Source organism: Perkinsus marinus (assembly GCF_000006405.1).
Source record: "Perkinsus marinus ATCC 50983 genomic scaffold scf_1104296928542, whole genome shotgun sequence".
Taxonomy (NCBI): Eukaryota; Perkinsozoa; order Perkinsida; family Perkinsidae; genus Perkinsus; species Perkinsus marinus.
Window position 1 is genome coordinate 44,782 of NW_003216786.1, and position 24,995 is coordinate 69,776.

General features: G+C 49.7%; 11 protein-coding genes across 11 annotated transcripts; 7 read left to right on the forward strand and 4 right to left on the reverse strand.

Annotated features, from left to right (window-relative positions):
• Nucleotides 1-276: 276 nt before the first annotated feature.
• On the forward strand, nt 277-713 carry Pmar_PMAR026719 (eukaryotic translation initiation factor, putative; the record flags this gene model as incomplete). Its single annotated transcript, XM_002788287.1, has 3 exons — nt 277-326; nt 420-507; nt 555-713. 3 exons carry the CDS (start codon nt 277-279, stop codon nt 711-713), a joined length of 297 nt encoding a protein of 98 aa, XP_002788333.1.
• Nucleotides 714-1,524: 811 nt separating this feature from the next.
• On the forward strand, nt 1,525-3,966 carry Pmar_PMAR026720 (U2 small nuclear ribonucleoprotein, auxiliary factor, large subunit, putative; the record flags this gene model as incomplete). The annotated part of the gene is made up of 16 exons (XM_002788288.1): nt 1,525-1,617; nt 1,679-1,789; nt 1,839-1,913; nt 1,947-2,090; nt 2,226-2,325; nt 2,376-2,495; nt 2,542-2,609; nt 2,651-2,771; nt 2,818-2,921; nt 2,969-3,040; nt 3,081-3,222; nt 3,271-3,347; nt 3,402-3,553; nt 3,619-3,719; nt 3,767-3,850; nt 3,899-3,966. The coding sequence occupies 16 exons, from the start codon at nt 1,525-1,527 to the stop codon at nt 3,964-3,966; spliced, it is 1,632 nt and encodes a 543-aa protein (XP_002788334.1).
• Nucleotides 3,967-4,292: 326 nt separating this feature from the next.
• Pmar_PMAR026721 (Phosphoenolpyruvate phosphomutase precursor, putative) lies at nt 4,293-5,629 on the forward strand (the record flags this gene model as incomplete). The annotated part of the gene is made up of 8 exons (XM_002788289.1): nt 4,293-4,382; nt 4,434-4,521; nt 4,569-4,848; nt 4,899-5,028; nt 5,085-5,186; nt 5,232-5,290; nt 5,340-5,462; nt 5,524-5,629. 8 exons carry the CDS (start codon nt 4,293-4,295, stop codon nt 5,627-5,629), a joined length of 978 nt encoding a protein of 325 aa, XP_002788335.1.
• Nucleotides 5,630-5,960: 331 nt separating this feature from the next.
• Pmar_PMAR026722 (RPB7 subunit of the RNA polymerase III, OB fold, putative) lies at nt 5,961-6,715 on the forward strand (the record flags this gene model as incomplete). Its single annotated transcript, XM_002788290.1, has 5 exons — nt 5,961-6,061; nt 6,107-6,212; nt 6,261-6,418; nt 6,461-6,549; nt 6,600-6,715. 5 exons carry the CDS (start codon nt 5,961-5,963, stop codon nt 6,713-6,715), a joined length of 570 nt encoding a protein of 189 aa, XP_002788336.1.
• A 2,253-nt stretch (nt 6,716-8,968) lies between these two features.
• Nucleotides 8,969-12,088, reverse strand: Pmar_PMAR026723 (hypothetical protein; the record flags this gene model as incomplete). The annotated part of the gene is made up of 9 exons (XM_002788291.1): nt 8,969-9,001; nt 9,048-9,115; nt 9,163-9,250; nt 9,306-9,500; nt 9,552-9,665; nt 9,718-11,037; nt 11,091-11,612; nt 11,669-11,791; nt 11,840-12,088. The coding sequence occupies 9 exons, from the start codon at nt 12,086-12,088 to the stop codon at nt 8,969-8,971; spliced, it is 2,712 nt and encodes a 903-aa protein (XP_002788337.1).
• A 982-nt stretch (nt 12,089-13,070) lies between these two features.
• On the reverse strand, nt 13,071-13,896 carry Pmar_PMAR026724 (Myeloid leukemia factor, putative; the record flags this gene model as incomplete). The annotated part of the gene is made up of 4 exons (XM_002788292.1): nt 13,071-13,327; nt 13,377-13,548; nt 13,591-13,722; nt 13,765-13,896. 4 exons carry the CDS (start codon nt 13,894-13,896, stop codon nt 13,071-13,073), a joined length of 693 nt encoding a protein of 230 aa, XP_002788338.1.
• Nucleotides 13,897-14,620: 724 nt separating this feature from the next.
• Nucleotides 14,621-15,871, reverse strand: Pmar_PMAR026725 (actin, putative; the record flags this gene model as incomplete). Its single annotated transcript, XM_002788293.1, has 3 exons — nt 14,621-15,442; nt 15,495-15,681; nt 15,738-15,871. The coding sequence occupies 3 exons, from the start codon at nt 15,869-15,871 to the stop codon at nt 14,621-14,623; spliced, it is 1,143 nt and encodes a 380-aa protein (XP_002788339.1).
• Nucleotides 15,872-17,371: 1,500 nt separating this feature from the next.
• On the forward strand, nt 17,372-18,704 carry Pmar_PMAR026726 (hypothetical protein; the record flags this gene model as incomplete). Its single annotated transcript, XM_002788294.1, has 5 exons — nt 17,372-17,538; nt 17,598-17,684; nt 17,809-18,229; nt 18,308-18,453; nt 18,506-18,704. The coding sequence occupies 5 exons, from the start codon at nt 17,372-17,374 to the stop codon at nt 18,642-18,644; spliced, it is 960 nt and encodes a 319-aa protein (XP_002788340.1). The 3' UTR covers nt 18,645-18,704.
• Nucleotides 18,705-19,583: 879 nt separating this feature from the next.
• Nucleotides 19,584-21,477, forward strand: Pmar_PMAR026727 (conserved hypothetical protein; the record flags this gene model as incomplete). Its single annotated transcript, XM_002788295.1, has 4 exons — nt 19,584-19,941; nt 20,181-20,513; nt 20,561-20,742; nt 21,394-21,477. The coding sequence occupies 4 exons, from the start codon at nt 19,584-19,586 to the stop codon at nt 21,475-21,477; spliced, it is 957 nt and encodes a 318-aa protein (XP_002788341.1).
• Nucleotides 21,478-22,077: 600 nt separating this feature from the next.
• Nucleotides 22,078-23,551, forward strand: Pmar_PMAR026728 (conserved hypothetical protein; the record flags this gene model as incomplete). The annotated part of the gene is made up of 5 exons (XM_002788296.1): nt 22,078-22,269; nt 22,315-22,735; nt 22,930-22,983; nt 23,103-23,234; nt 23,286-23,551. 5 exons carry the CDS (start codon nt 22,078-22,080, stop codon nt 23,549-23,551), a joined length of 1,065 nt encoding a protein of 354 aa, XP_002788342.1.
• A 1,284-nt stretch (nt 23,552-24,835) lies between these two features.
• On the reverse strand, nt 24,836-24,989 carry Pmar_PMAR026729 (hypothetical protein; the record flags this gene model as incomplete). Its single annotated transcript, XM_002788297.1, has 1 exon — nt 24,836-24,989. A coding segment is annotated over one exon (154 nt), but the record flags the coding sequence as incomplete, so codon positions are not given.
• Nucleotides 24,990-24,995: the final 6 nt, after the last annotated feature.

Sequence of the window (24,995 nt, forward strand, 5' to 3'; positions counted from 1 at the left end):
AAACGCGAAAATATGCGCGAGATGTTCCTACCACCCAGTTCAGAGTCCCTCGAGTACTGTTGTTGCCAGGTCTAGTGGTCTATCGCCCTCAAATACAACTATTGAACCACCCGTCCTGCTCGAAGAGGCGGTGGACGTCTCACTGGGCGAGCGCTTCTGACTTGCGAATTGTTGCATTGTTCGAAGTCGGTGGAGTTCCTTCTGTACAGTGAGCGGTCGATGAGTAGGGTAATTTCTTGTCAGCAGTGGTTTCTATAATACAGGCTATGTTAGAAAATGACGTCCATGGTGAACATCCCGAGCGACGACGACGACCCGGCATACAGGTAGTAGGGATAAGGGCAGTTTGGGTGGTGCCCTACAACATCCTCGACGGATTGAAGGGCATGTATATGGAACCTACCTCAGTGAAGTTCCAGATACAAAATGCCCAAGTTGATCGTCAAGGTTGAAGGCAGAGGCAATGGAACCACGACTAACATTGTAAATATGGTCGACGTGGCACGAGTACGGACCCACTCAGAATCTTCTTGGGTCAACAGCGACGTATTCAGGCCCTTAAAAGGCGTGGTATCAGTTCTGAGAAGGAACATTATAAGCATGAGAAGGATAGTGCAGGGGAGGAGGGTAGTGGTACCGATAAGAAGAGTAGAAGCAGCAGCAGCAGCAGGAAGAAGAAAAAGCACTCTATTGGCGACGATGGATCTCCTTAGGGCAGTAGGGGACTTTGTTATTCTCTTACTGGTGGTCATCTTGTCACTGGTGACGGTGATGCTGTGGATAACAAAGCGGACCACAACACTCAACAGGAAATGGACTTGGCCCCACTCACTCGGTTATGTCTGGTGATGACTTCCTACAAGAGCTTCGACTATTGCAGATCTCTTGGAGGTTCTCTCACGTTACTCGATTCTATGTGGCTCTTGAGGGAGAGGGTGGCGGTTACTGACAGTCGTCAGTGAAGGAGAAGGATGGTCTTCGCAAGGATACTTTTGAGTGGTGTATTCCCTGCACCCTGACCTAGCGAGAATAGCACACTATCCGTACATTCTCAAGGAGCTCTCCTATGAAGGAAACAGCAATAGGAAAGGCTTGTGAGTGCTGCAGGTTGGTATGGTTGTTGTTTCGTTGGTGGTGCTGGAATCCCCTTACCCCGGAGTGCAGCTGCTCCCTTCCTTGACTGGCTGCGCACAGCAGAAGATGATAATAGCAGTAGTAGTGATGAGGATAGTGACGATGAGGAGGATTACGTTATTACCGATAAGCCCGAGTCCAAGCAGTCTAGCAGCAAGGTGAGACATCATGGACATGACCAGCAATGCCGTCGTTATCCTGCAGTAGTGCTAGAAGTGTATTCCATTTCATCACGATATGTTGAGTTTATTCTACCTAATATCGGTATGAGAGTCCTTGGGGGCTCGGCTGGTAGTGTCGACTGTGTGGTTTGGTCAGTAGTACGAAAGTGAAGGGTATCGCTGTAGTGTGTTAATGGTCATCATTGTAGTTGGCAAGAATCTTCCATTTATGGGAAGTCAGTCGAGGTCTCGTTCCAGAGATCGATCGTCTCGGCGTCGTGGTGGTGGTGGCAGGGATCGTGGCGACCAGGATAGAGGTGATGTAGTTTCTCGGTCGTTTCGGGCGGCATCGGTTCTATTGTGATAGTTGTGTTTGCTGTTAGATCGGTCTCGATCCCGTGGTCGGTCTCGGCGGGAGAGGAGACGGTCGAGGTCTCGAGATCGCAGTAAAAGGTCCAGACGTGAGTCGCCGGAAGCAGCGGCTAGCGTTTTCAGTAAGGAAATCTTCACAGTGCATGAATATGGGAGTTGCACATCATACAGGTGCAGCGCCTCCTGCACCGAGACCACAAGGGGAAGGAGTCTCGGCTACTGCAATGGGGAGGGTATGGTTCGGAGGTGATGGATGGTTGGTTAGTATTGGGTTGCCAGGTCAAAGGTGATGCATCGGAAAGGAGGTTAACGGTGAAGAATATCCGTCAGAGGGACTCTAGTCAGCAGTCGGTGATGGACTTCTTCAAGGGAGCACTATTTGCCGTTACTGGCAATGGAGGGAAGACTACGCCACTCCATCCAGTACTACCACCCTACTACTACTACTACTACTACTACTACTACTACTACTACTACTACTACTACTACTACTACTACTACTACTACTACTACTACTACTACGGTGATGCTCGTGCTGTTGATTACGGCTTTCGTCAGGTAGTGTCTGTGTTCTTCCTCATCTCGGATGGTCACAGTCGTACAGCTCTCGTGGAGTTCCGAACGCCTATTGCAGCCACAGTCGCTATGAGACTCAATGGTAGTACTACTACCAGAAACAGTACTGATGGTGATGACAGATCGTGTTAGGTATCGACTTAGATGGTCGTAAATTAGCGATAACGAGGCCCCACGGCTACAACAAGGAGGACCCATCCAAGAGCATCACCGCTGAGGACATACAAAAGGTTACTATCGAGGAACTGTGTGGTAGTATAAAGGCCATAGATGACGGAGGCAATGATGGTGTATTCAGGAGGGTCCTCTACTAAGAAGACTGCTCCAGGGTCTAACCTACAATTAGGGATATACCATCTCCCACCGGTAATGCATCCACGATGACGTTTGCCTTGATTTCATCGTAGGTGATGACGGAGACCTATTTGAGGGACCTATTGGAACAGTTTGGTGCTCTCACTATGGTCAGCCTCATCAGAGATAAGACAACGGGCTTAAGCAAGGGCTATGGTTTCTGTCAATTCGAAGGTCATAACTCGCGTCTATTGTGGTGATCAGGTTGTTGTTTCCTCAGATCCGAATGATGCGGATAGATGCCTATATGCCCTTGACCAGTTCGTTTTGGGTAACTATAGCCTCAGTGTGACCAGACTCGTTCCAGATGCACAGCAAGGAGGAGTAGGCCTGCGGGGTTGAGAAGTTGTTTGATATTCCTCTGTCGTTAGGCTGCGGGGATAGGAGGCGCTGGTGTAGGCCCGGCGACCAACCTGGCTGATGGCTCATCGGGGGTAGCAGTCGTGAGGGCTTCCTAGAGAGAGTGCATTCATCGGAAAGCAGGTTCAGTCTATGACGGCTCGAGTGCTGGCCAACCCAGCTCTGGCGGCTCAGCTGAAGGCTGGGCGAGAGATAGGGTCGACTCCTAGCACAGTAGTACAACTTCTTAATGCTGTTTATATAGAGGACCTGATGTCGGAGACTGGTAATGATGCAGAGACACAGATTGGTTCGTTGTAATGCCCGTCCTCAGAGGTAAAGTCAATTGAAGATGAGATACGTGAGGAGGCCCAGAGGCACGGAACTGTGTTGGAGGTCCGAGTTCCACGGGTAAGAGAGTCAGCGTTAGCGTTGAGTAGTGAGGGCATGCGTACTGTTCCTCAGCCATCGGCGAGTCTAACACCATATGCCAATGGCGTTGGGAAGATCTTCGTGCAGTTTGCGGATATCACAGCAGCTAGGAAGTTTCAAGCTACGAACAATGGGAGGAAGTTTGACGATCGAGTCATGTGTGCAGCATTCTACCCAACTGACAGGTGATAGGATCGAACCTGCGCCTGCTACGGGAACTGTAACGACCTTCGTAGAGCGCCCGTATCAGGTATAAAATGGGTAAGTACACCCTGTACAACGTAGAGAGTATGACAATGGCAGTCAGACCAGTCCAGGCCCCACCACCTAAGCCTCCACCACCTACTGCTGGTATGTATCTTCTTATACAGTTCCCAGTATAGATGTCTTACTCGTAGGGTCGGGTCCGATGACCATTGGAGAGGAGGAGGAAGAGGAAGGTGGCAGTGAACACAAGACTGGAGCGGAGGCGGCGTCTGGTGGTAGGCTGTGATGCCGTTGCAACTTGGTGCAGTTTTGGCTTTGGGCAGGTGCTCTTGTGAAGGAGGGAGCCCCAGATAAGGTTGATAATAACGACGATTGTGAGGTTGTCGACTAACGTGATTGATACAGTTTCACTTTCCCCTCCACTAGAAGGTTTTTTGTGTTCTCTAGCTTCCCGACACACTGCTGCTGGAGCAAACATAGGCTGTCGTCTGGTCTTGCTGAGTACTGTTTTCATGTGTTGTGAGCATATCCTTCAGCGAGTATCAGGTGTGTGCTGCGCCCGTAGGATCTCCTAGTGGGGGCGTTGGATTGGAATAGCTCCTATTTTGACTCCGAGATCTAGGCGCCCTGTCCCTCTCCAGTTTGTGTTGTGATGATATTGTTTCCTACCTCCACTGCCTAGGCGTATAGGTTTTTTGTTATCCTTCCGTTTCAACAATGTTGAGTAATATTGCTCGCCGTGGTTTCGCCTCGACAACTGCAACTGCGAGACTCGCAGCCCTCAGGCAGCTCATCAATACCAAAGCGGTAGGGAACTGTGCCGTACTTGATCCCTTCATAACGTTGTTTTCTATTCAGCCTAATGATGGTGTTATTCGCGCTATGGAGGCGCACTCAGGCCTCTCCGCGATGATAGTTGAACAGACTCGAGCTCACAGGCCTGATGGTAGTAGTCCCACATTCGATGCTGGTTACTGATCTCTGGTGGTGTAGGTTCGGAGGCTAAGTTTGATTGCTTATGGTCCTCTTCACTGACCTCGAGTACGCTGAAGGGAATGCCTGATATCGAAACGGTTGATACCACCCAGAGACTGCAGATTGTCGAGGACTGTCTTGATGTATCATCGCTGCCTATGATCTACGATGGTGATACTGGTGGAGAGGCCGAGATTTTCCGCTTCACAGTGAAGAAGTTGGAGCGCCTTGGTGTTGGAGCTTGTGTGATTGAGGATAAGACTGGACTCAAGCAGAACTCCCTCTTTGGCACAGAGAGGTAGGCGGCATCGGAGGAGTGTTACTAGTAGTCGTACTTGTGTGTGATAGGAAGCAGCAACTGGCTGACGTTGATGAGTTCTGTGACAAGTTGGCCGCTGGTAAGGATGCTCAGGTCACCAACGACTTTATGATCTTCGCTAGAGTTGAGGCATTGATTGCTGGTCTAGGACAGGAAGAGGTACTATTCCTGCTGCTATCATCACAACAACGGTGGTCGTATTGGTCTATGGTTAGGCTATGCGCCGCGCCACAGCATACCTGGAGAAGGGAGGCTGTGATGGTATCATGATCCACTCTAGGCATAAGGATCCTCAGGAAATTTACGAGTTCCTTAAAGTAAGTGTAGTGATAAATGCGATATTTATCTATTACTCGAGTTAGGTATTCCGTGAGCAATATCCTGATAAAGTCAAGACGCCGATCATCCTAGTGCCTACTAGGTAGTAGGCTACTCGTGGTCTCCCCTTGTTACGCTGTGTCCTTCCTCAGCTACAACAGTGTACACGAGTCTGAGCTAGCCGAACATGGCGCGAATATTATTATTCATGCTAATCAGCTCATCAGGGCGGCTTATCCTGCCATGAAAAAAGTGGCAACTGAGATCCTGACAGCGTAAGATTAGCAGCAGTAGCGGTGGTGTCCGGCGGAGTCGACGGGTCCTTCATCCCTTCAGTGGCCGTTCCCAGGAGGTGGACGGCGAGATTATGCCCATAAAGCAGGTGATAAGCTTCATCGACGATAACACTGGTAATGGCTTTAAAATGAGTCACACTGCGTGATAGAGTAGCCGATGATTATTGGAGTTTCACCCGTTTTACGTGAAGTGGCGTAAAACTCCGTGAAAAACGCGATGTTTGCGCCTTGCAATAGTCGTGAAATATGTTTTTCACTAGTGTTCTTCATATCACGGGTGACACTCCGTCATAGTGTATCTCGTATTTCTAATCGCGGAGCGAGCTAATCTTCTTTTCAAACTGTGTGAGTGTGATAGTGAACCCATCGCATTCACAGTATCTTTTCTGTGGACACTACACCTGCGACTTGTGTTGCTGAAGTAGTGCTAGAGGGATCTTCCCTGAGTGCAGTGGTTGGGGATACTTGTCGTTGTCGATGTTCATCATCACTGTGGTGTCGGACACCATAGTCCTACCACCTGACGAGTTCGAGCCGGGCAAGCACATACCACATATACGGCGGCGAATACAGGAGAAGTAATACCTCCTGTCGGTTGAGCTGGTGGATGGAATGCTCGCCAGGTACGTGGACCGAGTTATACCAGACGTTGGACTGGTGGTGGCTCTATATGACGTCATCAGGATCACTGATGCTTACATCCATCCTGCTGACTTTCACCACCAAAAGGTATGCCATAAGACTGCCTAGTCCTCCCTTATGGTTGTGTGAGGTTAGGGAGGAGCCTTCTGCAAGGTGGCATTCCGCTTGTGTGTCTTCCGTCCAATGGTTGGGGAGACTATAGTGGGCACGGTGGATAGGTCCACAGCCACTGGGCTCTATGTCAAGCTGGGGTCATGGTTCAAGGATGTGCATATACCATATGCTGATCTGAAGTGATGATGGGGGTCTACGCTATCTCCCACGAGTTCTTTTAGGGATCCGTGCTTATATGATGAACAGACTAAGCTGTGGATATGGCAGTATAAGCGGGAGGATGCCACTGATAGTTTCTTTTACAGGCCGGGTAGTAGGATGGGTTGCTCGGAGTAGTTTGTAAGATGGTCGTCGTGGTAGGTGCGGAGATATGCTTCTCGGTAAAGGCAATAGTATTCAATCAACGACAGGAGAACAAGTCGACGTTAGCACAAGCTGTGGCTGAGAAGGATTCGAAGGGTAGTAAGGGTAGCTGAAGTGCTTACCAGCCGACGACCTCGCTCGGTTGTTGAGGCAGTTTAAAGATATAATACTGGGGAGAATCTTGAATGGTTGAAACTGGTTTAACGGGAATGTTGAGGATAGTAGTGGAATATAAAGGAGACTGTCATAGACTTACTGCTAGAGTAGTCTGGTGAAGTTAATCGCATTGGGTGCGGAGTGAACGATGCCCTTAGTGAATGATTGATGCTGCTGTGATGGTGGTTGGAAACATACACCTATAGAGCTACAAACAACAGTTTTGGCATCACGAAGATATATAGAGAAAACCCTCGACTCTTATTAGGATGCATTAGGACATTTGCTTCCCATCGACTCTCACATATGCACGAGGAGCAGTTGGATTGATTTTGGTGGTACGGTCTTGTACACGCGTGCAATGGATATGCTGGGTGGGGAGCATCCTCGATGCTCGTAGTAGTAACAATATTGATGTCTCGAGATCCTTATTCATCCGTGTGATAAGAGTGATGTCCTATCCTCAGGTCCTAGTGCACCCCTACCCCCGATGCAGGTATTAGGTAGTGTTGCCGGTGATGGTATGGGACTAACCAGCTGGTGGGCCGAGGATTGATGACAACTCTACAGCAACACACGTTTACTACGGCATACCATCTTGCGTTATGGTCGATCTACCACATCAGTTCTCCGACTTGTCCGATTTCTGATGACATCCGCTGCACCCACTCCTTCGCTGTCGGGCTCCAGGGAATACGCTCTCAATGCACAGCCAGACGATCTCACTCACATACAGACGGCCTCTTCTAGAGCTGATACTACTGACGGGCTCAACTGAGTCAGTTCAGATTAATCTCTGTTTTCTTGTAGTCTACAAGTTGTAGACCGTAACAATCGCTCAAGGCGGTGCCTCGGCCAACTCGATTGTCCGATGCGGAGATTTCGAGCGACATTCTCTTAAGAGTCGTGATTGTCTATGCCGCATGGAATCAGAGCTTCCTTCTTATCCTACGGTCTGTAGTGGGGCCTTTCGCCGCGGGTGAGTGCATCGGGCACCTCTATCCGCCAGTCCTGGCATGAATCTATAGATGTTATGTAAATTGTACTGGAACGGGGCTGATCATTTACTTGTTACTCGCAGTTGATTTGATGAGCGACTTCTGGTCGATAGGCCGCGACTCGGCAAAATATCAGAGTGAACACAGTGGACCGAACTCGTGCTTCCAATGGGAAGTACAGACCCTCCTATCGCAACGATGCCATAACGAGGTTCGAATGCTAGTAGACTATTGATTGTCGACTTGATCTGTAGGTAGACGATTACTATGAGAATGAGAAGGACGATAACTACCGTAGAAGTATGATCCTGTGCTTTGGTATGGCAACACAGAAGTACCGAAGGTGCAAGGAGGAGTATCAAGCAGCGTCAACATCAATAGTGAGTGTCTTCGCCCCTCGAACCCTTTGAGTGGCTCTAACTGCATAACCCTTCGGATGGTATGCTAGCGGTTCCAGCCCAGTTGGAGCTAGATGACCGATATAATCTTTCTCCATTCCTCGACTGCCACTCAGAGTCAAGCCCGGGCGAACACACTAGAGAGCTGCCTATTGAAGCACTTCAAGCAAGCCATTACGTTGTTACTGAAAACTACAGAAGTGAATGGGAAGTGCATCCCGATTCAAAGGGCATGATTGTTTGTATTAAAAGTTTCCGTTTACTGCTAAGTTACTGGAGTTCAGCATGAAACGATCAAATGTTGGCTGATGTACGACTAGAGGTACGTAGTATAATCCGTCTCTGCTTTGAGATAGAATCTACCGATGCTCATGGGGGTTCTAAATTTCTTTGCGTAAGTACGATCATAGGCACGTCACTGTGGTGACTGTTCCTTACGAAAAGCAGATCCGCACGTGAAGCGTGATACATCAGTGGTGTTCCAGCGGTATCATCACAAATTGCGACAATCAACATTCGCGATCCATCCACTCGTTTCTTATTCACCGATTTTCAACCGGGAGAGCATACTATTTTCCTTCCACTCGAACCCATACGAGGCCATTCACTTGACAACACAACAAGTGACTATGTTTATGCACTAATCAGAACACAATAGAAAGAGCACTTGCCGTTCTATACAGAAGGACGACTAAATATATGTTCTATCGGCTACACGTGAAAAAACTAATCGAAGTAGAATTATCATCCACCACACTTTGTGTGACAAGTAGTAATTTGTGATTCTATTCTGGCCTCAACCTCTGTCAGTCAGTCAGTCAGCTGCAGCTAGACCACTCCTGACGATCTGCGAGCAGTGATTATCCGCTTCGAAGCGATAGCGGAACTGCCACAGCGCTGAGGGCAGGGAACTCTTCGTCGTCTCCAGAGTCAGCTTTAGCGGCAGCTTTTTGCTGATTCCCTGAATAAAGTCAGATCGCAACAACCAATGATATTCCGATCACTCACGTTTTCCTGTTCTTTTATCGTTGTTTGATGGTTTGAACCCGGCCTGCGCCTTGAGGACCCGCGGACCAGGTTGGGCAGATTCAATCGCCTGAACGTCGCATAACCTCAATTCTTTTCGAATGTACCAAATTAGTTGACTCTACCGGTGCTTCTGAACTGCCCTGTTCTTCAACCTTCTTGGTGAAGTCAACTCGCTCTCCCGCCGAAATGGCTTTGACCATCTCCTCAGCTCGGGAAATCGATTCCAGTTGTCCACTTATCCGACACTTGGACACACCCTCTTCCGCGTGCTCAAAATCGATCGAGGAAACGCCAGAGACCGCCTTGATACGCTGTATCTGAGCAAAAATCCCGATAGTGTCAACGAACTCGCCTATGCACGGGCGTACCGTCCTGCCCTTGGCTCCAATCACCAACCTAACGGTGTCTTCAGGAATGGTGAACTCGATCGTCTCCGTCGAGCTCGTGGCATCTTTCAAGTCGTTAACGAGTTGGCCGAGCATCTACAGCCACACAGAGCATACAGTCCGAATGAGCCTCCTAGACAGTCCTTACCCTCTTAGCCTGAACGACATCAGCCTTAGAGCCGACGAGTCGGATATCCCTACGCATACCGTTCTGACCGCGGGAAACCGGCGATCGACCGCTTCCTTTACCACTGCCTCCCAACAGAGTGAGGTTGGTGCCCGTCTCTTTCCCAATCTGGTTCAGCCGTGCTGCCCGATCTCTCATCAGTGTGCCGATAACGGCATCAACAAGTTTACCATCACCACTACATGCCCCAAGCACAGCAAATGTCTCGGTAACCTCAGCATCAGTAACCACCTTGGGTATGTCCTTCTTGGCGTTAGCAACAGCTTCAGGGGTACCAACTAGCTCCAGTGTCGGGCCAGAGTTCCCCTTCCCAGCCCCTTTGCCACCACGTTGGAAAAAGGCTCGAGTGAGGTGGTTCTTCAACCGCAATAGCTCGACATTTGCAGGCCGCATCCAAACGCTGACGTGGTCACTCGGAACCGGTATAGTCTCGAAGGTCATGGCCGCCTCCTCAACCAACTTGCGCAACTCCTTGCCAGCCTGATCCGCTTCCTCCTGTGTTTGTGACATAACGGTTATCTTCTTTCCATCCGCCTCCTTCACAAAACGACAGCCGCCCCGATACTCTCGTTTGATAACAGACAGACGGGGCGCCAATAGCCCATTGGCTGCGAACAGCTTCTCTCGTTGCTCATCTGTCTTCACCGGTACCTCCACTCGAGCCACCTCCTTAATGGCGTCGTTCAAGGCCTTGCAAGCCTCATTAACCTTAGCCTCGGTCGGACCCCTCACCGTGACCGTAGCATGCTGGTCATTGAACCTTGCCTGTATAGAGCACCCACTCTGGGACTGTATCTTCCTCAGACCCATCGCACCATCGCCCATCACGCATCGTAGCGTCTCCGTGTCGGCCGTGACCACCCTAGTAACCGAATTCTGAGCTCTGTCGGCAGCAGCCCGCATAGCCGCCTTAATATCATCTCCTGCCTGCTTGACCGCAGTCCCATTGACAGGACCGTGGACGGCTATGTCCGCGTTACCAAAGGTGATGAAGAGAGACTGCTCAGAGGCCTCCAGCTTCCGAACCACATCGCCAGCGCGTCTACGGGCACCAGGGACGTCATTAGGGATGGGCACGCGTACGACATTGTTGACGTCGATGTGCTTCAACTGCTGCACCGCACTAGTCAGAGACTCCTCCGAATTGGCAGAGACACGAACCCCACGCACCAAACCCGTCTCGCCATAGAGAGGCTCGAGAAGGGCCGTAGTGAACCTCTCCAGACGAGGCAAGATCGAAGGCTGGCCTTCGGGAGGGAAGAGCAAGCCGATCAAACGAGCCTGACAACGAGCAGCTGCGAAGGTGAAGACCAGTGCGTACGACAAGAACCCACCTGAACGCCATCCTCAAATCCTGTGGATATCATCGGCAGCTCCGCCTCATGCAGATGAGTAACCTCTTGACGGAGCATCTTGCCGAGCCTCGCAGCCCGTCGACTCTCGATAGCCTCCTCCCTCTGTTGCCTCTTCTTCTCTCTCTGCTCCTCTTGCCCTTCACTAAGCTCCTTCTTCACCAACACCATACGATGCTGTAAATTCTTAAACATCTCGTGAGCCGCCGTCGGGATGAGCTCCTCCTCAGCCGATTCCAACATGCCAGTGACCTCGTCCGAGGGCGGCAGCTGAGACAGCTCATAGATCTGCTGCCGCAGACGCATCGTAGTCTGCCTCTTATCCTTCGGCTTGGGAGGCAGTTCAGCACGTATCTCCTCCACCTGCTTGTCAAGCGAGTTAACAAGTGACTGGAACTCTGCCCATTCGAGATCTCGCAATTTGTTCTTCGTGGTAGCGCTGATGATAGCGTCCATCTTAGCCTTCGACGGGTAGTCAGGAACGGGAGGGAAGAGCGATGGGTCCTAACAGCAACAAGGGATCCTCTACTAAGAAGCTCCATAGATCGAGCTGTCCTTACCGCCTTGATGGACCTAGGTTGATCCTGCTCAGCTTCTGCCTTCCTCTGGAGCCTCTTCTTCCTCTTCAGCTGGCTCTTGGTAAGCTCCACGGGTTCAGGTTCCTCGAGCTCTTCTTGGACCACCTATACACCAATACGTCACTACCATTCAGCTTGGTTCACAACTCTCACCTCCTTATGAGCTCTACGGCGCCTCCTACGTCGACGAGCCGCGTTGCTCATAGCAGGCTGGGGGGACTCGATAGGGTCCATCGGGGACTTGGGCTCGAGCGGGGAGTCGGCTCCCACTGTGGTCGGAACCGGGGACATCGCTACTGCAGCCGGTGGTTCCTTGGCCAGGATGGAACCAGTGGACACTGGCTTAACACCAGTAGTAGAAGCTGTGGCAGATGATTTGTTATTTCTCCTCCTGTAAGGCATGCTTATAAAAAAGGGAAAACAGACACTAGGAGAGCCGGTCCATAGAAAGAGCGAGCCCCTCGAGCAATAGAGAGAGCAACTCGAGAGTGGACGACGCAGATCTGACGATAAACACTGTCGTACAGCTTCAGCATGCAGTAGTGCGAGGATGGCAACAAGCCCGGGAGGGGGAAGTCAAATAAAAAACTCAACCGGCTGGAACCCGGTTGGGTTCACAAGCGCCTTCCCCCTTTAAGATGGTGCGACCACGTCTCTTCCTTCTTCTGTCCACATAGCGTTAATCAGCCTCCGATAAGCTCTCTCGAGACGAACACGCTAGACTCGCCTGCACTGCTGGGGGCATCACATAGTGCATAGGCCGTGTAGGAACATCAAGAGACCCTTAAACCGCACTGGAAAGGAAATCCATATCGGCAGGTTCACACTCATATGCCGAACACCATCCCCAATAGAGGACTGAGCTTTCATACACCAGTCGCCATGGGCTGTCTCGATGGGGGTCGCTGAAGGGAAGTTACTCGAAGGGTCTCTGAAACATGAAGGATAACAAAACACCGTACCGATAGAGAGCGATCACCTACATGTGAATGTTAAACAGTGTGAAGACCTTCTTTCCAAATACCGCTTTCTTACCTCGATATCGCCTCTGGATATCACCTCTTTAGTGTTGAACCAGGCCTCTTACATTCATCACGATGAAGTGGACTCCTCGTCATCAGAGCGGCCACTGGAAGCTGTGTTCGAGCGAATGGTCATAATACAAGACTAAAGGACTAGAGGGAGAAGTCTCCAGTGCTCTAACCCGACAAGAAATGTATCAAAATGATAGCTTATATCAGGGGTGTTTGTCATCTACTCGACACTATGGAGGAGTGATCATAGTTCATATAGCTCCAATGGTTGAAAAAAGCAGCACACTCTAAGGGTGGACTATACAGCCCATTCTAGATAGGGTTTATGATAATCTTGAAATAAGGGGTGTTTAGATGCCAGTCAGCTGTCGCTGCTCGTGGCTTCTTCTCCTTGACTGCCTATCACCAGCATCTTCGATGCCGCTATAATGAGCACCACCCAAGGCAGGCATCCCAGGTGCTCCATGAGGAGGCAGGTGAGGCACGGCATCCTCTTGCCAACGTTGGTCGAACTCGGCAGCGTTCTCTTCAGTGAGCCCACCCTTGAGCATGTCTTGGGTGTTTTGGTCACCAGTGTTGCGGTTACGGCTACGGACGACTCTGCGGCCTGCAAGTAGACGATCGAGATCAATTACTAAGCTGACCTTCCCACTGACCTTGTTCGCCCATGGTCCTCTCCAAGGCCATCTTATCAATACCAGTACCCGAGTTGGCATACAACTCCTGCTGCTCTCGTAGCTTCCTATCGGCATCTCCCACAGTCGAGCTTTGATACTGCTCCGTGACGGTCTTGCCATCGGGGCCACGACGACTAGAGGACACATAGACCTGGCAAATGCAATATACCTCAAGTCCCAATTGGCTCCCTACCTGACTCGAGTACTGCCCTTGTTGTGGATGCTGACCTGTAGGGAGCATTCCTCCGATGAGGTCATCACCGGCGGCGGCTTGAGTGGCAAGAGACATGTCTCTTTCTATTCCCTCCATCATGTTGTCCATTGCCTGATAAGGTGTTGGCAACACTACCAATAGCGAGGATAGTACCTGTTCGTGTTCGCGGAACATCCTATCAATCGTGCCGACACCGAAGGGATCAACCTGCTCAGCCCGAGCCAGCTGCTGCCTATCGGCTTTGTGGTTATCATCATCACGACGACGAGAGGGTCTGTTAGACATTGTTTTGCTGCTTCTAATGGAAATCTGAGGTAGACATCGATACGAAACAAATCAACAGGCGAACTCAAGGGCCACATTGAGCACGTGTAGAAAACCAAGGTACACCAAACACATAAAAGCATGAATGGCTGATAAACCACAACAGAGGTACCATGTGTTGCGAGCCGCGCAGCCGGAGAATCAACTGTCCTTGGCAGACTCGGCATCTCCACTACCAAATGCATAGCAGCATCATCGCTTCTGCATCGCTCCAACAAACCTAAGAGGAAGACCTACCTCCACACAACGCCATGGCGCACTCAAACCAAATGGGATCCAACAACACAGAGAAGACATAGTGTGCTACACACGAGCTACACCTCATGGTAAACTGTACAAGGATTCCACACAAACACGACGCCACCAAACAAACACTAAGGAGGTACAAGTGGCAGACGACTGAGGCATACAGTGTAAAGCAAACCCACCTCGTGTTGAAGATCGGACGATAGTCGCTGCAGGCATTACATGCTGTCTTGAGAACTCTAGCAACAGAAGAGCACAACGTGAACGCAGAGACATCTTGGACACTTGAGAGATTCCTCAACGCCCGTCGTCGACGGACGCTATGACAACACGGAAGTTGTTGAAGGAGAAACGGATAGAACGATTCGAGTGTATAAAAGCCTCACAAGCGATAGCAATCCAGTAAGAAGAAGCACAGTGATAATCAATGGTCTTCTACTTAGAAGCATTTCCTATGGACGATAGTTGGTCCAACCTCATCATACTCTTCCTTGGATATCCACATCTGTTGGAAGGTCGATAAAGACGCTAATGTGGAGCCTCCGATCCACACTGAATACTTCCGTTCAGGAGGAGCCACAACCTTGATCTTCATAGTAGAAGGAGCAAGAGCTGTCAACTCCTTGCCCATCCTCTCACGGATGCCACTAAACATAGTAGTACCACCAGAGAGGACCACATTGGCGTAAAGATCCTTACGAATATCCAAGTCGCACTTCATGATGGAGTTGAATAACGTCTCGTGAATACCGCAAGCCTCCTTACCCATCAAGTCAGGTTGGAAGAGGACCTCTGGGCATCGGAAGCGCTCGTTGCCGAGGGTGATTATGTTACCATCAGGCAACTCATAGGTCTTCTCGAGCTCACTACTGTTGCTAGCTGACTTCATCTCCTCGTCGTAGTCAAGCGCCACATAGCACAGCTTCTCCTTGATATCGCGAACAATCTCCCGCTCGGCTGAAGTGGTGAAGGTGTAGCCACGACCAGTGAGGATGGTCATCATGTACTCGGTCAAGTCCCTACCGGCCAAGTCCATCCTTTTGATAGCATGAGGCATAGCATAACCCTCGTATATAGGCACCGTGTGAGTGACTCCATCACCAGAATCGAGGACGATACCAGTGGTTCGGCCAGAGGCGTACAGAGACAAGACTGCTTGGATCTGGACGTGGACACCAGGGACGTTGAAGACCTCGAACATGATCTGTACCATACGCTCCCTGTTAGCCTTAGGATTCAGGGGCGCCTCTGTGAGGAGCACCTAACAATCAGTGAATAACACGAAACTAACAGTAGCTTGAGTAACAGCTTACTGGGTGATCCTCAGGTTGAACTCGGAGCTCGTTGTAGAAGGTATGATGCCATATTTTCTCCATGTCGTCCCAGTTAGTGACAATTCCATGCTCGATAGGATACTTCAGAGTTAGAACTCCTCTCTTGGACTGAGCCTCGTCACCAACATACCATTCCCTCTGGTCCATTCCGACCATGATACCAGGCCTAAGAAAGAGACGCTAACAAAAGATCATAACAATCAACGATGAAGACTTCCTTACATCTTAGGTCTGCCAACGATGGATGGGAAGATGGCACGAGGGGCGTCATCACCTGCGAAACCCGCCTTGCAAAGGCCGCTGCCGTTATCAATCACAACAGCAGGTGTATCCTCAGGGGACTCAGTATCAGACATAATGCTCAAATAAGACAGAAAAACTACTAGCGATGGTCAGTGCCTGTACGAGCCAGCAGAAGGGCTCCATCTGACACAAAGGCTTTGACTAGTACTGTTAGGCTAACAGTGTTGATATACATAGTGGAGATATCATATTATCCCTATCAAAATACAGAACACGCTATGACACGTCTCAAGCTCTAATCAAGTAACTCGACGAGCCTCTTCCGCAATCAAAAATACCATAAGGTTGTTCAAAAGAAGCAATAGAGCTTCACTGTAGCTGTATGAGAGAACAGCCTTCAGCTGCATACATAGTAGAGCTCAGGTGAGTAGAAGTCTCAGTGCAACCTATCCATCAGAAACCATCAATTCTGGAAAGCTATTTCGGCGACTTCAAAACCATCACCACGGCACGGCACAATAAAGAATGCCGTTGAGATCTTATAAGTAAGCAAGATTTCTTGCTTGTAAGTGCTCATACCACTACTCACTGCATCAAATTCAGTCGTCTATTAAAGCGTCCTGCTTCACACCATGGCCGGTATAGCTCAGGGTCGTCACACAAGGGCTGTTCCCTGCCCTAGCTGCGGACAGCAATTCTTCCCACAAAGCCTTCGATTTCATCTCAAGTCGTGCCTTGTGAAGCAACAGCACATCGAGCTGCCGTGTCCTTTCTGTGACACCCCATTGAAGCGGTCGGAGCTAGAAAGACATAAAATGAACTGTAAAAAGAGGACGGCTGGGCCTAGGAAGAGTCTCAGCATGGCTTCCCTTACGATGACCTCTCCCAATGGTCGCACACTTTGTGCAATTTGCCAACGACCGTTTTCTAGTGATAGAATAGCGCGACACCAGGGGATTTGTCGGCAACAGTTTGAGAAGTCTGAACGTCGGAAGTCACAGCTATCGACACCACAGCAGAAGGTGGTGACACGGCAACACATGAGCGCTGAAATTGGCAAAGGAGCGGTAACGGGCTCATGGCGTCAGAAGCGAGATGCTCAGAAGGAAGCATTCGAACGTACCAAAAGGCAGCAGCGGAGCCAGTTACAGAAGTCTACGGATGGGACTCCGAAACATGAAATAGTAGGCATAGACCTGGAAGATGAGGACGAGCCCGATCAATCACCTGGAATTGGCAGGAGCGAGTCTTCACGATGTTCTACGGATGACACTGCGGTGATTTTCACGTCCTTACGGAGCAACTCCGGTGTACGAGAGAGCACTTCCACGGATAGTCTGCGTGCGGACGACGTGTTTGCGAAGGGGAAGTGGGCTTGCTTCTCCTCCTCCTCGGGTGACTTTAAAGATGGCGTCGAGGAAAATCATATCATCAGCGAACGGTCTGATAGCTCGCATTCAGACTCGGACGAGTCGGCTAGTGATGGCTCCCTTGATAGATCCAGCTGCACTGATGTGGGATCAATCCATAATGACGGCTCTGAACGGCTAATGACATCGCCGCCGAGGCGGTCCCCACCATCCGCGAGCAGCTCTGCCGTAGTCAGTAGTAGAATGGACAGTGCGAGGAGTGATGCTCTCTCGAGCCTACGAGAGATCGGAAGAACTACTGATGACACTGCCAATCCTAGTGCATGTGATATCATACCTTCTGGAACAGCTCTACTTGCTATGAAGATATCGTCTTCTTCTGGTGTCGCATCCTGGAGAGAGAGCTCTTGGTAGGTGTAGGGCGACAGTCCCTGGACATTGGAATAGAGGAGTTTTTATCCATCTTCAGGAGTGAAGGATGTGAAGGAGCTCAATCGAAGGTCGGAATGAAGGACGTCCGTGAGGTCGACCAGACCGAGACCTCGAGTGCACATAGGTAGGCGGCGCCTGAGTTCAACTCTGCAGGGTAAAGCCATGATATCATATCACATACGAAGCGTCACTAAGATGCCCATGCAATTCTCACGGAATCCATCCGTGGATCTGAATAATGCTGTCAGGCACCCTGTTGAGTCAGAAGAGAGGCCCCAGTCGCCCACAAGCGATATCGAGCTTCCGATCCAGCGCAATTTTCGCGGCTGGTTGGTTGGGGAAGATTCGGCTCTTCAAGATGCGCTCGATCGGGCTAGCGTCGCCCTGGCTAAGGCACGCAGGGTCAGACCTGGTCAAGAGAGTTCGACGTCCAGCACATCGAGCCCTCGTAGTGAAGACGGCGCGCTGCCCCCGTTGGTATGTACGCAACGGCCAGGGAGCCCACCTGCGTGGGAGTTGGTGGTGCATGGAGAATCACGGTCCTCCCCGAAGGATGGACCAACAGTTGTCCATTATCATCATCATTACCATCATCACTACTCCAATGGGCTCCCTGGAGATGCCAGAATAGGAGAGGCAGAAAAAAAGGCAATGGATGACGCTATGAAGGTGAGGGAGACGCCTTTCCCGAGCCCTCTGTCGTTCATGACATGAACTTCATGTCTCGAATGCTTCACTTCTCTTCAGATGTTGAAATCGAGCAAGTCCGGTACCGCGCAAGATGATCCTACTGCAGTGCATCATCACGTTAGCCATCGCCATATTCATCATGATCATCAGCCTGTTGTTCTCCAGCATCCAATCGGGCACCGAGGGATCATTGGAGCTCAGCAGTGAGCTGTTTAGATCACGACTCCACCTAGAGGAGTGTTTTTCGATGTTCAGATATCTGTTCAGACCATCAACAGCAGATCATCCGCAGCGACTGAGACCCGCTTCGTCTCCTTCTTTCCGGTCGTCGTGGTACAGGAGAACCTTGGCTTGCCCACAACCACCGAAGACGACTCGCCAATTTGGTGCGTGAGCTATCCGTTTGCTCGCTGTCTACGTTTACGATTGTCTATGACTCTCTCTGTGCGGACGTTGTTAGATCATGGATATCATGCAGTATTAACTATTAGCATAAAGTGAGCTTGTGTTGGAGATCATAAGGGACATTGTGTGTTGCAGAGCAATCAAGGTGTTAGATGATGATCAGATTCATACCGTCTGTTGCGCTTTGGTGACCACCAACTCCTTGACAATGACGATTCTTGAAGTTTAAACCTAGGCTTGTATCCTCGGGGCGCCCGAACGACCAAGTCATACGCAACTGACTCGGATTCCGAGGCTCGGAAGTTTTCGGGAAGGATCGTTTCCCCACGATAATCTCTCAACTTGGCCTCCGGGAGTTCCGGACCTTAGATGGTCGCGGATAGTGACAATTTGTGTCCATCTGTACCTCCGATATAGAATAGGGGTGAGAGTAGACGGTTGGGGAATCATGAATAGCAGCTTATAGGCCCTCCTTCTCGGAGACAGATGCTCGTGCTCCAACATAGAAAGTTAGAAAGAAAGTGTGCCAGGAGCATTGGATTGATGTTCAAAATAGGTCTCGCCTCTTCATGAACAGATGGATGCTTTGTAGTTTGACAATTTAATATAATGGGTTCGGAGTCTATCGTATCAATAGAAGCAGTGGCTCCTCTCGTGTTCATCATCGCATTGTTATGTACCCCTCCCGGTATGGGAGGAGGCACCCTCTTCGTACCCGTTCTTCATATCATAGGTATGTTATCTGCTAGGGATGCCGCAGCCACTAGTCAGGTTTTAGTGGCTTCTGCGACTCTTGCGAAAGTAAGCGCTCATGCATTGGGTAGATGGTGATAACAGTGGCTCTCTCCAGGTTCTATCGTCCGTTTATATACAATTGCATGGGAACAGTTCTGTTGAGTCTATTATTAATCTGCCGTATGCAGTATTAATGCTACCTCCTATGGTGGTCGGTGGTTTGCTTGGGGTCTATCTCTACACGTGGCTTCCTGAAATATTCCAATTAGTGCTCTATGTATTCACTGCTATTCTCGCATCATGTATGGGCTTCAAGAAGGGCATAGGCTTGTGGAAATCCGAGACAGAAGGGGCGTCTAGTGCTGGCCAACTAGGCGTGGTGCCACCGCCCTGCGTAACTGAAGATACAGTGCTACCGTCCGTGACATCAAGAGCTCGGTCCATCTCGCTTTCACTGAAATATAAGAAGGCTATTCTCATCACTACTCTGTTGGCTGTGTGGATAGCAGTTATCCTCTCACGCCTGTTATTGGGCTCGTCATCTACGCCAAGTACGTCACATTCTTTTTCATCTGCTCGTCTCTCCAAGTCTTTTCATCGTGTATTGAGGCGCGCATTTTCGCTGCGTAACGGACCGCCAGATGTCACCATGACGACTACTGCGGAGAATTAAGCGCATATGTTGTAGTATATAGCTGACGCGGATTGAATTTGATCTGGTGTATATCGTAGGGAAGTGTCCATCCAACCATCTCCATTACGATAGTCTTCAGATAATATCCCATTTCAGGTATCATTGGCATCCCTTACTGCACCGGTCTCTACTGGGCTCTCTCCGTCATCGTGTGCATAATGCTGATGGCTGTGCCCGGTTTATTTGTCGTAGCTATCAAGTCGGCAGCCATGTTGAAATTGGCTGTGAAGCTCTCAGGAGCTATGCTCTGTAATGCAACAGCCAAGAGCTCTGCACTTGTCCTTGGAAATATCATAGGTATCGGTTTTATAGCAGCCTTGGTTGGCCAGGGTGGTGGGAGTTTGATAACGCCGTTGCTTCTTTACATGGAGCTAAACCCTCAACAAGCTGCAGCGACAGGCTCTGTCGTTATGCTCATCACAAGCTCTAGTAAGTGGAGTGTAGAAATTTCCTTGCGAAGGATGGATGCATGTCAGGTTTGGCGTTGTCTTTTGGCCTCGGGGGCTTCCTGCCCGCTGCCTCTGATATGTGGATCGCAGTTCTGCCGTTTTTCGGGGCCTTACTCGGCGACTTGCTCCTATCTAGATTGCTCTTATGGAGCCGCAGACTGAGTTTCCTCGCTCTCCTTTTGGCCGCTTTAGCCATGACAGGCGCAATGGTGATCTTCACAACGGGGATAGTGAATGTCATCTCGCAGTATAGACGCGAGAGAGCCGCTCAGTTTCGGTACTTATGCTAAGTACCTTCATTGACTATTATATACCAAACAGGGCCTCAGTCTGATGATTGTTTTATATCACTTTTCGTGAGGTGTATTGCTTCTTGTCTAGTAATGTTATCATATCCATCTGCTGATACACCGAACATCAACTTCAAGACATCAGTTCGCTCTGTCTTTTCATTCACTAGCAATGGATACAGCATGTTGCGTTGTACGTCACTAGAAGATCCGGTATATAGATCTGATATGAGAAGATCTGCTATGAATATATACCAGTTGGGTGGAAAGAAACGCATCGCAACTCCCCCGTTCCTTGTATCGACTTGAGGGAGTCATTCATGAATCCACCAAACTGGAGCGGTATTATCAACGATGAAACTCGACAGTGACCGAGCAGGTCTGCTCCACATACAATACGTTTATAGCGATCAGTTTTGAGTAGGATGACCAAATAGTTTTGGTAGTCAGCGATTAGGAAAAGACATGGTATGCATGCATTGGGTTGAGTGATGAGATATACTTGCTCGTCCGTGCATAATGTCCGTTGATTTCCCGTGAGACTTTTCTCCTCTTTGTCAATCTATTCAGACCTGCCTGACAGACATCCAACCGCAAGGTGAACACTATAATGGTGACACTCACCCCCAGGGATCCATGCAGCTTTGTGATTAACGTTCCCTAGAGTTTCGTAACAACGGCGAAATGTTCCTAATGTGATTGTATTCACATTGAAGGATGTGTTCCTAGCCATCCGTGGAAAAATCAAAATGAGTTCCCTCGGGAACATTATAGGCTCCTGGATGATCCCCTGCTCACCCCCTCGATAGAGTCAGTGCTCTCGCAAGGGCGATAATTTGCCAAGATAAGAACGCTCCATGAGCAGAGGACGTTTAACAGTGAGACAGTGTTTAATGCCAAAGCTTTGTCAAAAAACGTGTTAGCAAAGGTGTTATTCTGAGGCACAGAACCTACCCTAAACCTGCTAGTATATGTACGTGCTCATAGTGGAATAAAGCTATTCCATTTCAATTCCTCGCAGTCTACGCCCGAGTATCATCATGTTCATCTGGTCGGAGAAATATTTCTTTCTGCCTTAACAAGGATTGACTCTCTCTTGTGTCGAGAATCTAGTGCATCAGTGCTCCTGCTATCATGATTTTGGCGCAGGCCTCATCTACGGCCGAAGATGAGTTTTGAAACACACATAAGCCATCATTTATCATCTAGGGGAATCATCAAGGCTGGCTGTAGGGAGGTGTATGAATTAGTAATATGGCGGCTCCTCCAATCGAGAACATGGGAGCAGTTGCTCCCCTCATATTCGTCATCGCACTCCTCTGCATGCCCTCGGGCATCGGTGGTGGCGTCTTATTCGTCCCGGTACTTCGACTCATCGGCAAAGTTCCTCTAAAGGAGGCAACCGCCTTGAGCCAGGCATTGATCGCCTCAGCTTCATTAGCTGCGGTAAGGGCGGACCTCCTGGCATCATCGTTAGGCCCATCCTCTCAGATTCTATTCAACTTCTTCGAGCAATACCGTGCGAGGAACGAGTCCAAGGCCCTCATAGTGTGGCCCTTTGTAATCCTCATCATTCCATGCACAGTCATCGGCTCGCTCATCGGCGTCTACATCTTTTCCTGGCTCCCATCACTGTTCATACTGATTTTATATTTCTGTTACGCGTGTCTGGGGAGCTTCATGGCCTGCAAGAAAGGCATCAAACTGTGGAAAGCAGAGACGCGGGCTAAAAGACAGATCCCTGTGGGGGACTCTACTGATTCGAGTAGATCCTCAGAAGTGGCTCAAGAAATCCCACCCCTTCTGGAGATGCCAAACAGGAAGAAGCTCATAGCGTACACAAGTATCGTCGCTTTGATATGGGCAGTGTGCCTCATTTTCCCTCCTCTCAAAGGGAACTCGGCCACGCAGAGTAGTATTCCGATAGACTGCGGCGCTTGGACGGTTGTTCCTATCGCTCAAAGTCCTATAGAACTTTCGAACTAGGGCTACAGGTTGCCTCTTCAGGTGTGGTTGGAATCCCATACTGTGAGGTAGCTTTTTGGGGGCTCGCGGCGCTGCAAGTGGTCATACTCCTTCTCATTCCTACTTGTTATGTGGCCGTAGAACGCTCCCCAGGCGCTGTCAAGATCGGCCTCGTCCTGATGACTAGCACTATCGGTAGGAGTCGAATTTAGTTCTAACAAGCTACTGTCAGGCCTTCTCCTATTCTCAAATTCAAGTATCGCATTCATTCCCCGAGCGCCTAAGTTCGCGAGGTCAGTATCCTTTCCTGTCAGTCATCGGCCTGCTCTCCTCCATCATTGGGACAGCTGGAGCACTTTTCATCATCCGAGTTGTCCTCTCCCTTGGCCTCGACCCCAAGCAGGCTACTGCCACTGCCACAGTTGTCATATTTGCCACGAGCAGCAGTAATTAGGAACCCTCTGATGCGAGCGCAAGCTTCACTAGTTCTCACTCAGGAACGGCTCTATCATTCGCATTGGGTGGTTACTTTCCTCCCGCTTCGAATTTGTGGATCGTCGTCTTACCATTCGCTGGTGCTCTATTGGGCAAGACCATAGTAGCAAAACTAATAGCAAAGACAGGACGCCTCAGTATACTTGTCCTACTGCTCGCAGCTATGGTGGCTATAGGCGGGATCATCACTATTTCTACTGGTATCATTTCTGCAGTAAACGATGCCCGTAACGGCGAAGACGTTGCTCAGTTCGGTAACTTCTGCTGATCGCCGCCCATCTTGTTCCTTCTAATCTTATTTCGTATATCATGTTGTGATCATTGTGGTAATCACATGAATCGCTCCTCGTAATTCCGCCGAGTTGCCCCGTGATCGAGCCTGACGCTTCTCAGTGACGCGCACTGGTTCTCTAGCAGGGATTTTATCGACTCGGCGACTCCGGACTGTATGTGTAGTTAATATGTATTCAGCATTCCCTCTAACATAGGGAGTTGAGATCACTGATTTGTTTGGACAGAGGTCCGTTGCTATAGCCTATCACCCCTCGTCCGTTGTACTGCTCTGCGAAAGAGTTCCTCGTAGTTCTTTAGTAAATTTCGAGGCATTTGTATTTCGTTTGAGTCATGGAAGATTGACACTGTTGCACTGCCTAACCGTTGAAGAATTGGAATGCCAGTACTGACTGCTGGAATTGCAGTAGATCCCATATGCTGAACCGCAATGGAGTTCCATCTGTTTTATACGTGGAACAGTTTGCCGTGTTGCGCTTTCCCGAAAAACATGCTATGTTGTGTCCTAGTAATGTGTCTTCTAGTATTAGCTTCTGTCGCGAGATACGGATCAGATCACAGTTTGCCTACTCTGAAGCTCGCTAAGGTCTATTGCTGCTAGGCTACTTAAGCTGCTAAGGCGACGATGACACGATTCAGTCGTGTCATCGTCGCTCGACCGCTCGCGTCACGCCTCCTGTTTACCCTCACTTTGCAGCTATGGTAGAGCGGCTCTATTAGTGCCCCTGGATCAATAAACGTGGGAATGGAGAAATCATTGTAAGATAGAATTTTGGATCAGAGGGTTCTGAGCAAGGAGAATTTGTTAAAGTGATACGAGCATGCCGTTGAAAAATAACAGATGTTTCTTCTTCGGTACGATGTTTTTTTCATGGGTTGCTGCTCATACAAGTGCACTTCGAGAGTCCTCCCAACAGTGGCAACATCATGGATTTGGTGACCCCCTCAGGAACACTACACAGTATATGTATGAAAACATTTCTACAGTTGATCGTTGGAAGCTTTCGGCACCGTTGAACGAGGAGGCAGAGTCTCTTCGGTGTCAATGCCAGCCCAGCCAGCTTCATGGAACACCACTTTTCTGGTATGGAGATGTCGTAGCCAAACTTGCTGTCGTCCCTGCAGAGATGCAAAGGCAATCATCATAAGCCGAAACAATACATTCCCTGAAGGGTCTATATGACGCCGGGGCTTCCCCACCCGAAACCACACAGAATTCAGCACGTCCAGCATCAGCGCCGACGAGGGAGGAGCATCTTACCCAGTCCGTTATGGGCTTGAGACACTTCGGTAGAGACTCCAGCGCTGCTCGACGAGCTTTATCTAGATCTTCCGCATTACGTGTAGCTTCAGTATAGTCCAGAATGCTGCGGACTAGACTACCCCCGGCCGGACCGGTCATCTTCGGATCATATCTAGAC